Source organism: Procambarus clarkii, chromosome 24, assembly GCF_040958095.1.
Source record: "Procambarus clarkii isolate CNS0578487 chromosome 24, FALCON_Pclarkii_2.0, whole genome shotgun sequence".
Classification (NCBI taxonomy): domain Eukaryota; kingdom Metazoa; phylum Arthropoda; class Malacostraca; order Decapoda; family Cambaridae; genus Procambarus; species Procambarus clarkii.
The window spans coordinates 19705082-19718457 of NC_091173.1; the positions used below are offsets into that span (position 1 = coordinate 19705082).

At 38.3% G+C, this 13376-nt stretch overlaps 1 protein-coding gene across 4 annotated transcripts in view; it reads left to right on the forward strand.

Moving 5' to 3' along the window:
• Positions 1 to 13376, forward strand: part of if (integrin subunit alpha inflated) — a 237568-nt gene that overhangs the window by 216654 nt on the left and 7538 nt on the right. For all 4 annotated transcript variants that reach the window (XM_069330688.1, XM_069330689.1, XM_069330690.1 and 1 more), the window contains 11 exons: positions 264 to 382; positions 580 to 722; positions 1575 to 1759; positions 3961 to 4103; positions 4732 to 4931; positions 5528 to 5759; positions 6727 to 6896; positions 7500 to 7675; positions 9740 to 9831; positions 10819 to 11160; positions 11841 to 11960. In XM_069330688.1, coding sequence (XP_069186789.1) covers positions 264 to 382; positions 580 to 722; positions 1575 to 1759; positions 3961 to 4103; positions 4732 to 4931; positions 5528 to 5759; positions 6727 to 6896; positions 7500 to 7675; positions 9740 to 9831; positions 10819 to 11160; positions 11841 to 11960 — 1922 coding nt within the window. The remainder of the gene's footprint in view (positions 1 to 263; positions 383 to 579; positions 723 to 1574; positions 1760 to 3960; positions 4104 to 4731; positions 4932 to 5527; positions 5760 to 6726; positions 6897 to 7499; positions 7676 to 9739; positions 9832 to 10818; positions 11161 to 11840; positions 11961 to 13376) is intronic.

Below are 13376 nucleotides of genomic sequence, written 5' to 3' on the forward strand. Positions count from 1 at the left end.
CTCTTTTTTGTTATAATTCAATTGTTTAATTTTTCGGTTCATATTTTGTATTAATTTTTATTACATGGTACTGTCTGTCATGTTCTCTTTCATGATATATATCCATGTGAACACACTGAACAAATTACAAATTAATTGAAAAAAGTTTGTGTTCTGCAGGGTTTTAGATGCATGGGAGATATTTTAATAGTTAAAGCTTATGGCTGGTGAACTTATAGATCCATTGTCTTAAGCTGCACATCGGTGTTCGTTTTCTTTGATAGACTTGGCTGTTGGTGCTCCTTATGGTGGACCAGATGGTAATGGGGCAGTGTTCATCTACCATGGCTTTGTTATCCGTAGTGGTGAACCCATCTCCGAAGATAATAAGAAGCCCTCTCAGGTAAACTACAGTATATTACCTTAAATTGAATTCCATCGGTGAAACTTTTATTTTGTGTTCATCTTTTGCAAATATAATTTTTTAGGTTAGTCATTGTGAATTTAATAAATACTGTACTAGACGATTTTGTTTCAGTAAACAAGTAGCAACCAATAAAAGTATATTAATGAATAATATTCTCTCGGGTGTGTGTGTAGGTGATATATGCCAAGGAGGTGTCCCGTGGGCCCAGTATTTCGACTTTTGGATGGTCTCTCTCAGGAGGGTTGGACATGGACGAGAACCAGTACCCAGACCTCCTGGTGGGCGCCTACCTCTCCGACTCTGCTGTCCTCCTCAAGTATGACCACGTGTTTGACAGTATACTTGAATGAAATATGATATTGTAGTGTACTATAATAGAGTGCAGTATAATAGTATAATATAATAGTATAATATAATAGTATAATATAAGAGTGCAGTATAATAGAGTACTATAATAGTGTACTATAATTTTAATAACACTCATATTAGTGATATTGAAATTAGCACTAGAAAGACATATTGAAATAAAATGTAATTCAATGTATTTAATATTTTGTATCTGGGTGCTCTTATAAATGAGATAGTTATGGGTTTTCTGGTCATTCAGACCAGAATGTGATTTTATTAAGGATATTGTGCCAACGAAATGTAGATTTTGTTATTATTGTATATTTTTTTGGGGGCAAGCCTTGATCGATTAATGTTTCAATATTTATGTTTTATCTTATGAATATTTTTGAATAATACAGAAGTGTACTTAATTAATTTATTAATTATAATGTCATGTATATTTTTGCCAATGTCCAAAATTATATATTTACGCAAGTTATTGCTAAACACTATATACTGTACATATTTGTTTATACCAAAACCCATATATATCCCTGGAAACACAAACCGAAACTGTCTCTATTTTCCGCTTGTTACAATTTGTAATAAAGTTGTTACATCTTGGCTTAATGTGTTTATGACGTATTAGAAAATTGTTACAACCTGCTATATTGGTTGTTATAACTGGTTAGGAAGTGTTAAAACGTGTTCGAACGTTGTACCAACGTCGTAGTTTCGGTGTGTGTTTGGCGGGATATGCATCACAGACACCCCCCCCCACCAAGTACTTAACCCACCATACTTTAGTCAGCCACCAAACCTTTTCTTTCCTCTACAGGTCCCGCCCAGTCGTGAATCTGATGAACCATAGTCTCACCTTCATGTCGGAGGGAAAGACAATCGACATTGAATCTGCAGCAAGCCTTGAGGCGGGCTGTCGTACTCAGAATGGGAGGCCTGTCACCTGTGTTCCCCTTGAGTTTTGTCTAGGCTATGAAGGCCTGGGAGTTCCCGATGAAATTGGTATGACATTGGGTCTCGTTTGCTGCTGGATTATTAAGGCCATTGCAGTAGCTTTCTTCAACGTATCTCATTGATATAGTTGAATGAGGTCTGCATTCTATCACTTTATATATGATGTTTGCTACAACAGCTAATCAGAGTGCAGTATTGTGAGCTGATTGCTTCACTCAGAGTATTTGGAACTATGAAGCTCATGGCTACAGTCAGAGTACTGGGAACTATGAAGCTCATGGCTACAGTCAGAGTACTTGGAACATTGAAGCTCATGGCTACAGTCAGAGTACTTGGAACATTGAAGCTCATGGCTACAGTCAGAGTACTGGGAACTATGAAGCTCATGGCTACAGTCAGAGTACTTGGAACATTGAAGCTCATGGCTACAGTCAGAGTACTTGGAACTATGAAGCTCATGGCTACAGTCAGAGTACTTGGAACTATGAAGCTCATGGCTACAGTCAGAGTACTTGGAACTATGAAGCTCATGGCTACAGTCAGAGTACTTGGAACTATGAAGCTCATGGCTACAGTCAGAGTACTTGGAACATTGAAGCTCATGGCTACAGTCAGAGTACTGGGAACATTGAAGCTCATGGCTACAGTCAGAGTACTGGGAACTATGAAGCTCATGGCTACAGTCAGAGTACTGGGAACATTGAAGCTCATGGCTACAATCAGAGTACTTGGAACATTGAAGCTCATGGCTACAGTCAGAGTACTGGGAACTATGAAGCTCATGGCTACAGTCAGAGTACTGGGAACATTGTAGCTCATGGCTACAGTCAGAGTACTGGGAACATTGTAGCTCATGGCTACAATCAGAGTACTTGGAACATTGAAGCTCATGGCTACAGTCAGAGTACTGGGAACATTGAAGCTCATGGCTACAATCAGAGTACTTGGAACATTGAAGCTCATGGCTACAGTCAGAGTACTGGGAACATTGTAGCTCATGGCTACAGTCAGAGTACTGGGAACATTGTAGCTCATGGCTACAGTCAGAGTACTGGGAACTATGAAGCTCATGGCTACAGTCAGGGTACTGGGAACTATGAAGCTCATGGCTACAATCAGAGTACTGGGAATTATGAAGCTCATGGCTACAGTCAGGGTACTGGGAACATTGAAGCTCATGGCTACAGTCAGAGTACTGGGAACATTGAAGCTCATGGCTACAGTCAGAGTACTGGGAACATTGAAGCTCATGGCTACAGTCAGAGTACTGGGAACATTGAAGCTCATGGCTACAGTCAGAGTACTGGGAATTATGAAGCTCATGGCTACAGCTAATGGCAAATAATTATTCCCATTGTAGTTATGTATTGCATCTAAAATTCTAGTAAATTTTTAACTGAAATTTAAGAAAAAAATGGCTTCTAAACATAAGTTTCTGTTCTGTATTAATTTAATGTTAAATGCTCGAAATTCACAATTAAGTAAAGAATTTTTTTTTAATTTGCATGTTCTATTCAAATGCTAAAGTGTCAAATCTCTTTAAACAAAAATTATAATCCTCCATTTCTCACCCCAAGTAAGTCCTCAGTAGAGGTGTACCAATACCAGTATTTTGACTGATAACGATACATCAGTAAATCTTTAATCCTCGGTTATATTTAATGATTGAATCTTCATCTTATTCTTTTAAGAGATTTCCTATAGGTGAAGAAGCAAACATGAGTCTTGTTATAATATTTACCTGAATTTACCTGTGGGTCACTTTATAGTAGTGACTTTGACGAGGATAGGAAGACGGCGGCTTGTCATAGGTCCCTCCATTTGCCTCGATGATCTTTTCTAGCTGTATTTTAAAACCCGGCAGAGTTTTCACATTTACGGCTTCAGCGGGAAGGCAGTTCTATGGGATTATACCCTTATGTAATACATGACAATGGTGACATTTTTAGATAAGAAGAGAAGATGTGTAGTTGAAATTCTTCTTTTACCAATTCTAAAGGGATGAGCTTTCCAGTTGCTCACTTACCTTTCTATTAACTGTAATCTAGAAGAATTTAGTTTGCTAAGGAAAAGCCATGTACTGAATTGAATAAAACCTGCTGTCTTTTGGTTTTGGAGAGGTTGGAGGATAGTGGGCGTGTAGGTGAGATGCCTGATCAGGCAAGCACACACATTGTCAGAATAATCGTACATTAGAAAGTAGAACAGGTTGGGTAATTTTTACACAATATTCAATATGTATCCTACAGAATTGGATGTGGAGTACACACTAGATGGAAAAGTAACTACACCTCGCATCTTCTTCCTCAACAATGATCAAACGAACATGAAAGAGAGGCTTCAACTTGAGACACAAATCCCAATCTGCAGACAGCATCAAGTCTATGTTGCAGTAAGTTGTGATATGTTGACTCTCATCAAGGAGTTTGGAAGTGGCAGTGCTATATTTTTATATCACAGTCCAGCCCATACCTCAAGGCATGCTCATCATAAATGTGGACATCCCCAAATATGCATGTATCAGTCTTTTCATATAATGTATTATAGTGTAATAAAAATTTGTGTTTTTTTATATTTACTGGTTAAATTGATGCTTTTATACTGTGTATTATACTGTAATATCTTGATGCGAGTTTCATTTCAAAGCAGCCCATACACTTATGTACAATACAATCAGTTGATAGTTTTTATATTGCATTTTTTCCTTGAATTACCAGTCATAAAGCTTTGTGTTGATATGCATGTATTGTACATAAATATTCGTATGTTTATGCGAGACATGAACGAGACATTTTTACACATTTATTTTTACATGTTTGCATATAATACTTAAAAATACATGCACTCATGAATCTATACATTACCTAAGATCTAAGACAATGTGTTCAAATGCTGAACCTTACACCTAAGACAAAGGTAAGCATCTGTTAAGCTTGGTAAGGTAAGAACAGTTAGGTAAAATACACAAAACAGAAACTTTATTGTATACAGTAAGTATCTCTTCCTTTCCATCGAAACAGCCGACCCTCACAGACAAACTGACTCCCATCGGAGCTGAGGTTAAATACAGCCTCGTGGAACCCAAGTACCGGGCCCCTCGCTCCCTCACACCCATACTCAACCAGCGTCAGCGACTAGCCCTTTCAGACTCAATCACCATCCAGAAGAACTGTGGTGACGACAATATTTGCATCCCTGACCTCGTCCTCACCTTCACTGCGTGAGTTTCTCCTTCATCTAGTGTTTCAAGAGTTTATCTTCTGTTTGGTACAATTTATTGTGGTTATTATGTTGCCTGTTTCTTTTGATTTTCTGCAGATGGTGAATCCAAAATTATGTAGGGAAGGGAAGTGGGGATATAAATAGGCTAAGCAAGAATTTTTTAATTTTCCCTGTGTGACTGGGTTAGGACATTGCCATTTCATTAGATGACTGAATTAAGGTATAGCTGTTTCCCAGCATGATTAGGTTAGGATTCATCCTTGCATATGATGTGGTTAGGATCAAGCTTTCTCCATAAGTGACTACATTTGGATATAAAGGGGGGAGTGACCTTCCACAAGCCTCCAGCTTCCTGTCCTCGTCGAGGCCACTAGTGTCAGTAGCCCTCAGATAAAATATACTACAGGTAGCTAACTATCTCACTGTGTGACTTAAGTTTTATATACTTTAGCTGTCTCCCTGCATGGCTGGGTTAAGTTGTAACCCTCTTCAAATGTTCTGTGTATGAGTGGCTAGCATTAGTACCAACTGAGTCCTACCTGTATTGTTTGTGCAATTGTTTGCTACTGATTACCATGTATTCCTCTTTCTTAGGCCAGACACCTTCATCTTCCGGAAGAAAGAGCAGTTGGAGGTAGATGTGCGAGTGGTTAATCATGCTGAAGATGCCTTTGAGGCCCGGGTGTACATCCCCATTCCAACTGGCCTCCTGTACAATACCTTTACTGCCAAGGATAACACCTCTGTCACCTGTTCACCCCGTACCATGGGCGCCAACACCACCCTTATTTGTGACATCGGGAATCCACTACAAATGCATAAGGGAGTGAGTTCAGCGAGTATTTTGTTTTAATAAGTGTGTGTGTGTTTTTGTTAAAAAAATTTATGATGTTAAAACTAAACCACAAAGGAAAGGTTAAAATGGTCCAAAAGACCAGTAGAAAGTGAATTGATTGATAGAAAATCTGGGAAATAAACAGGAAATAAATGAATAAAAAGTGTACTTAATTAAAACACTTCCATTAATCTTAAGGTATGCCAGAAAGGCTGTGTGTTATTAATGGCTTTATAAAGTGGTACGACATAACCCATGTAATAACATCTAACCCAAGTATCCAAGCAGCCAAACATGCAACAATCACATGAAAGGTGAATGTAGAACTCACCCGGATTGCGAACTGGGAAAGGAAATAGAGGATTACCACTAATCCAGATAAGCACGGTCTGCTGTATGGCCTACACAATTGAAAATAAGGTTAGGATACGGATCAATGATGAACCCATAGCCATCTCAAATTCCAACACAGTGCTCGGATACAACTTCAACAGACTACCCAATTCCACCCAGTACATCTCTGAGAAGACAGCGATAGACAATGGGTCCTCCATTTCAGACAAGCCCCATCCCACGACAACTCCACCTGTACAGGATGATCATAAGGCCTAGCCTCGAGTATCCTTACATTCCCTCCCCCCCCCCCCCCCCCTTGATCCTCGCCAACAAAATCAACACACTGAAGATCCAACAGGTCCAAACCAAAGCACTCCGGTTTGTGGCGAGCCTGTCGCTGGAGGACAAGGTAAGGACAGACCAGATCCACAGAGCTCTCAACATGATGCCAGTGAATATCAGGTTCAGCTGCTGGGCAAGAAAGCAGCTATACAGCATGAAACACCTGATATGTCCCAGAAAATGAGAACTCATTGATATATCAAGTTTTTGTGATTTCTTTGTGTATTACTATTATTATTATTACAGATGTGTGCCTATATTTTGTTCATTCCACCCACAGGTGCACTTTATAGTGCTATTTCAGCAGAAGTCTGGATCACTGGAAGATCCCCGCTTCGAGTTCCTGGTGACAGCCAACAGCACCAACAATGAGGTGCCTCGTTCTCGCAATGACAACATTGCCCGCAAAGTTGTTCTTGTTGATGTGGACACCAATCTCATTCTTTATGGGTAAGTCATTGAAGTTGAGGTTAGTGCATAAGTTATATATGGCCTGCCCATAACTTGCAGTGGCTGTGATAGGTATGGGTAATGTGACCCCCCTGTGTTGTGAGACAGCCTAGTTTGTCATGGGATGGTTGTGAGATGGGTGATGGGAGTTATAATGCTGCTTAGTTCCAGCATGTAGATGTGATGAAAATGTTGTTGAACATCATGGTCTTGAGACTAGGATGGTGGATGGTGTGTGTGTGTGTGGGGGGGGGGGATTGTTACAAGTGTGTTGAGATATTGTAGTTTGAATTTTATGTGGGGTGGCTGTAGTGTGGATGAGTTGAGACAAGTTGGATTGGGTTGTGTCAGGGATGAGTGGAAAGATGATTCTTTTATAGGGTGACAAGGAAAAAGGTGGGTTGTGAGACAGACTTTGTCTGGCATGGGGAAATCCTGCTATGCTTAAGTATTTCTATACTTAAGAAATACATAAACATTAAAATAAAAGTAAAAATATGTACATGAAATATTCAGTACAGTATATGTATACATAAATATATAATTGCCATAGTCCTCATTACCATTAATTTACACTTGATGTTTTCGTATCTTTGCTTGCAGGTCATCGTCACCGGAGAACATTGAGTATAACCAAACCTTGTACCGCTCTGAAGGATACACCCACGAAGAACATCTAGGCCCAGAAATTATGCACACATACGGAATTTCCAATAATGGCCCTTCTGAGATCCTGAAAGCCGAAATTGTCATCTTGTGGCCCACCATGACCCTCACCGGTAAGCCAAAAGTCGTTTAGTTACAAAAGGTGCTGCATGAACCCAGACAATCCACAGTAACAGATGTGAAGTTCTTAAAACTGTCCTCCTCACTCTAGGTCCTATAGTACAGTGGTCTATGCCCTTGACACACAACTAAGGATCCTGGGTTTGATCCTCAGTGGGAAAAGAAATGATTGGGTATGTTTAATTTCACCTGATGCACCTCTTCACTTACCAGTAAATAGAACATGGTAGTTAGACAAATGTTGTAGTTTACATCCTGTGTAAGGTCACAGGGGACCCTGACTAGGGAATTATAAGTGACCTAAACATACCCTGAGGTATTCAATGTTTATCATCCCATGAAGGAAGTCAGTTGACAAGTCAACAACACAAAACAATGATTTCATTACATAATATCATTACATATTTAGTATTAAAGTTTTATCTTCAAAATATGTCGTGTACAGTTAATGATTCTTAACTTTGGATTTTTTTAGTATCAATTAAGGATACTAGTTTAATACAATTTAATTTTTAAACAGAACCCCCTGTATGCGAGTTAAATGAATGGGGACACATGACTTCACATAATTGCACAAATAGTTTAATTTTTTCTGAAAATTATTTACGTTGGATTTAGATGTGGTCTATACTGATTTTTGGTTTCGTATGTAAATTAAATTCCAGGTTTTGTAGTGTCACCAACATGTAGCCTCACCAACATGTAGCCTCACCAACATGTAGCCTCACCAACATGTAGCCTCACCAACACGTAGCCTCACCAGCATGTAGCCTCACCAACACGTTGCCTCACCAGCACGTAGCCTCACCAGCATGTAGCCTCACCAACATGTAGCCTCACCAGCATGTAGCCTCACTAACATGTAGCCTCACCAACACGTAGCCTCACCAGTATGTAGCCTTACCAACACGTAGCCTCACCAGCATGTAGCCTCACCAACACGTAGCCTCACCAGCATGTAGCCTCACCAACACGTAGCCTCACCAGCATGTCGCCTCACCAACACGTAGCCTCACCAGCACGTAGCCTCACCAGCATGTAGCCTCACCAACATGTAGCCTCACCAACATGTAGCCCCACCAGCATGTAGCCTCACCAGCATGTAGCCTCACCAGCATGTAGTCTCACCAGCATGTAGCCTCACCAGCATGTAGCCTCACCAACATGTAGCCTCACCAACATGTAGCCTCACCAACATGTAGCCTCACCAACAGATAGCTTCACTTTCAAATAAATAACCTTATTAAAAGATAACCACTATAAGTTAGCTTCATTTTGAAGATAGCAATATGACAATCAACCTATGTCAACCTATGTCTTGCTATTTTCAAACACTATTGATTCTTGAGCAACTTGTTTAACTTCTGATATCTGACACGTATAAACTTAAAGAAAATTGTAATGCGTGTTTATTTAGTTAAAATTCCTTCTGCTGTTCTGTTGCATTTTCTGCTGTTCCATCCATCATGTAATTACTATCATTCACTTTATTTTTTTCCCTTCTTTCAGTTAAATTTCTGCTTTTGATCTTAATTAGTATTAAGTTTTAGTCTAAATTTTTCTTTCCATCAACTTTCCCAAAAAGCTGTGCATATTAATGGCTTCAGGCATTGTATGTACTAGCTCTATCTATAAATCCAACATTATGTTTGTAACTCATTTTCAGTGTATGTATGTACCTTTACCTAAATAAACATCTTATCTTATATTATCAGATAATCTTCAATAGGTAAGCTTATCAACAAATAAACTTATCAACAAACAGACTCACCAGTAGGTACGCTTAACAATAGGCAGCGAACTCAACAGTAGCCTTTCAAGCAGGTAGCTTTACCAACAGGCTATACAGTTTATCCTTTGATGTAGCTTCTCCAGCATTGTAACCCCAGTAGCCTGAGCGTTCGGTGCTACCAGGGAGTGGTAGCCTCAGGAATATAGAGCTTTTCTGTCGAGTAGCCCTGTCAACAGAAAATTTCTTAAATAGGCAAACATTGTCTGACACTAAAGTTTGTAGTCACTGACTCACTAAATCTTGATTTTTGCGTTGTTGTTTCTAGGTAACTATCTATTGTACCTCCTGGAGCAACCCCGAGTCACTGGTCCCATCAACTGCTCTTTTGTTCCTGATGTCAACCCTCTCAACCTCAGGGTATGTATGTATGTACTGAAAATCTCTCAGTTGTCAGTACAAGAGACTGAAGAGCCATTCTATTGTGATCAAGGTGATTTTTGCCCAAAATGCTTTGCATAATAGTGGCCTCATCAGTATGTTTATCTCTTGTCCCTACAATTGTATATTACTCTTATGTTCCTTGTACACACACATTCTTGTGAATGAAGATTATGATTACGATTATGATTATAGGTGTTAAGTTAAGCTCTAGAAATGAGCAATCTGGAAATTTTTTCTTAGTAAGGCATGGTTTATGTGTTAGGTTGAAGCCTTTTAACTGAATATGTCCTCATAACATGACTTTTTATCATTAGTACTAGTCTTTTAGCAAATCCCTGAGCCTCTCTGTTTTCCTTTTGTTCTTCAAATGTTCATTTGTGCATCCCTGCATGCAACCTATTTGTAATTACAAGAATGCAGTTATGCCCATAAGTAAGTAATTATTAAAAGAAAGCACCAAGCCGGGGAGACTATGTAGCAATTATGCACATAGTATCTCATCCTTACAGAGGTTATTCTTTGTGTGTCTATCTGTCCATTCTTTTCAATCTATACATGTTGGAATCAAAGTCCTGGTTCCCACCTTTCAGATTTTAAATGTCTGGTCTTGCTATACCCTAGATCTTTGAGTTTAACTTGATGTACTGTTTTGTCCATATGTAAAGTTTGTCTTAATTACTGTAATTCTTACAGTGTATGTGATTATGTATAGATGGGCATGTTTATGTTTGTGTTTGTTCATGTACTTATGTGATGTGTGTTTATTCATGTACTTATGTGAATTAATACAAATGTATATCATGAAAATTTAAGCGTCCACTAGAAAATTCTTGGTTTAAAAGTGTATGTTAGATAGTTTCTGTTTAAAAATCTAATCTTGCTATACAATACGATATAGTAAATCACAAAATGCTTGTTTAATTCATATTTAGTTTAACAATATTCACACGCTAATGTCCCCAGCTGAACAAGAAAGACATGAACATGGAATTACTAAAGCTTGAGAGCAAGGAGAAGTCACGAGGTGTGGTGACTGAGGAGAGCTACACAGGAAGCTCGTCCTCTGACGGCGACAGAGCAGCTTCCGGGGGTTCGTCTTACTATGAGGGCTCTACAGAAGCTACCTATTACTCCAATGCTGGCAACTCGTCACATTCCTCGTCTTCATCGTCATCATCGACGTCATACACCTACTCTTCCTCCTCTTCATCCAGCGGTAAAAGCTTTAGCTCCTCTTCAGGAGATAATAGCCTCACAAAGAGAGAAAAAAGACAAACAAAAGAAAAGTCAACCTGGGAATCTGAGGTAAGCTTCGTGATCCTGCATCATTGGTGGCGCTTTGTCTGTTTCCTTTTTCTTTTCTTCTAATTCTTATTCTGTTTCTTCTTATTCAACTTATTATTATTTACATTATTACAGTATAATTATTTGTATTATTTAAAATATTATTATGGGTCAACATAAAAATAATTTTTAGTAAGTATCTGTACAGTACTTTTCTTGTACAGTAAATTTATGTTTTATTTAACATTAAAGAGTTATATTCCTTACAAGTTTGGAGAGTTACTAAAGTATAGTATTCCAAATGAAAATAGAATTTATGCTTTAAGAAAATCCTTGAAAAATATTTTGAAGTGCAGTACTAACATAATAAAGACTTAATTTTTACATATCAACATAGAGAAGTCAGCTGTTAACAGTCCTTCAAAGAATGGTTATAATTAATATTTGTACACGAGACAAAAAAAAATCCTTTTTAATGTTTAAATATGACTGAATTAGGTAGAAATGTACAATAGTTTTAACCCTTAAATGGCACAACTAATTAAATATCCTACATTGTGGTGCACATGACAACAAAGTTCATTGCACGAAAGAAACAAAATTACATTTGGCATTTCGAACACAGGTTTCCTGATAGTGATTAAGAGCCATGTAAGAATTAGAATAAATTCTATATTGTACCTATACATGTCTCCACCCAGACAACTAATTGTGGTCCAACCAAATGTGCGAGGATCCACTGCGTGGCTGGACCAGTTGTGGAGGACGGCATCCTCTACATCGCTGTTCGCTCCAGGCTTATGGTCTCCACACTTGCCAAGGTAAGCAATAGCACTCTTTGTGTGCTCATGGTTAAATAAAAAATTGTAAAGAGTAAATTCACGTGAAATATTGTACTTGTGTATTAAAAATGTGTTTTGCATTGGAAAACATGTATGAAGCTACGTCGTTCAGCTACATGTACAGTAATTTTCTCGAAGCAGCAGTGCAAGATGTTTACCTAAGAAACATGAATATTATTATTATTATTGCTTACTATCTGTTTATATAAACTGTACCCCACTCCAAGATAATTGTGCTGGAATACATTAATCAATGTTGTGTATGTGTTGGGACATGTTTACCTATGTTCTGTCTATGTTGGAGCATGTTTATCCATGCTCTGTGTGTGTTGAAGCAAGTTTTTATATGTAGTATACTGTACGTGGTGGAACACATTTTTCCATGTATGTGCTGGAGCATTTCTTGGGTGTCCCTATAGCCCATATTGGTGGCAAATGGCTAGGTTGATCAACATAAGAACTTCCTTTAGAAACTTGTGTAAAAAGTCATTTAGAACCTTGTATACCACATGTCAAGCTAATCCTTGAGTATGTGGCTCCATTGTGGAATCCATATCTAATCTAGCACAAGATAAAGTTAAAGAAGGTTCAGAGGTATGCCACCAGACTAGTCCCAGAGTTTGAGAGGTATGAGTTATGAGTAAAGACTACAGGTATTAAACCTCACATCACTTGAAGATAGAAGAGTTAGGAAAGAAATGATTACCACCTACAAAATTCTCAAGAATTGATAGGATAAAGAAAAATTATTTAGCATGAGTGGTACATAAATAAATGACACAGGTGGAAACTTAGTACCTAAATGAGCCAGAGAGACATTAGAAATTTTTTGTTCACTGTCGAGTAGTGAACAAATGGAATGCACTAGGAAATGATGTGGTAGAGGCAGACACCATAAACAGTTTGAAATGTAGATATGATAGAGCCCAATAGGTTCAGAAACCTGTACACCATTTGATTGATGGTTGAGAGTCAGGACCAAAGAGCCAAAGCTCAACCCCTGCAAGCACAACTAGGTAAATGCTGACCCAGTACGTGTACTGGAGATACAGCATATCTGTCAATTTTTTTTCTTTTTTAAACAAAAGGAATAAAAACCTGTCAAATTGATCATGATAAAGCCGGCAGCAAGAGTATAAGTAACTGTTGAAATTGGTCACACGTAAACAGTTTTACGTGAAGGAAAGATGGTTTTGAAGATGGTATTAGTAAGGTTTGTCATTAGCACAGTTATATGGTAGAACAAATTAGCTGACAGAGCATCTCAATCTTTTTTTCAGGATCCAATGGTACATCTTCTGGTTGAGTATATTTATATATATTTATATATATATATACACTGTATTACAGTATTGCCACCATAACAGAGCCATGATAACCTTCTTTTTATTACTT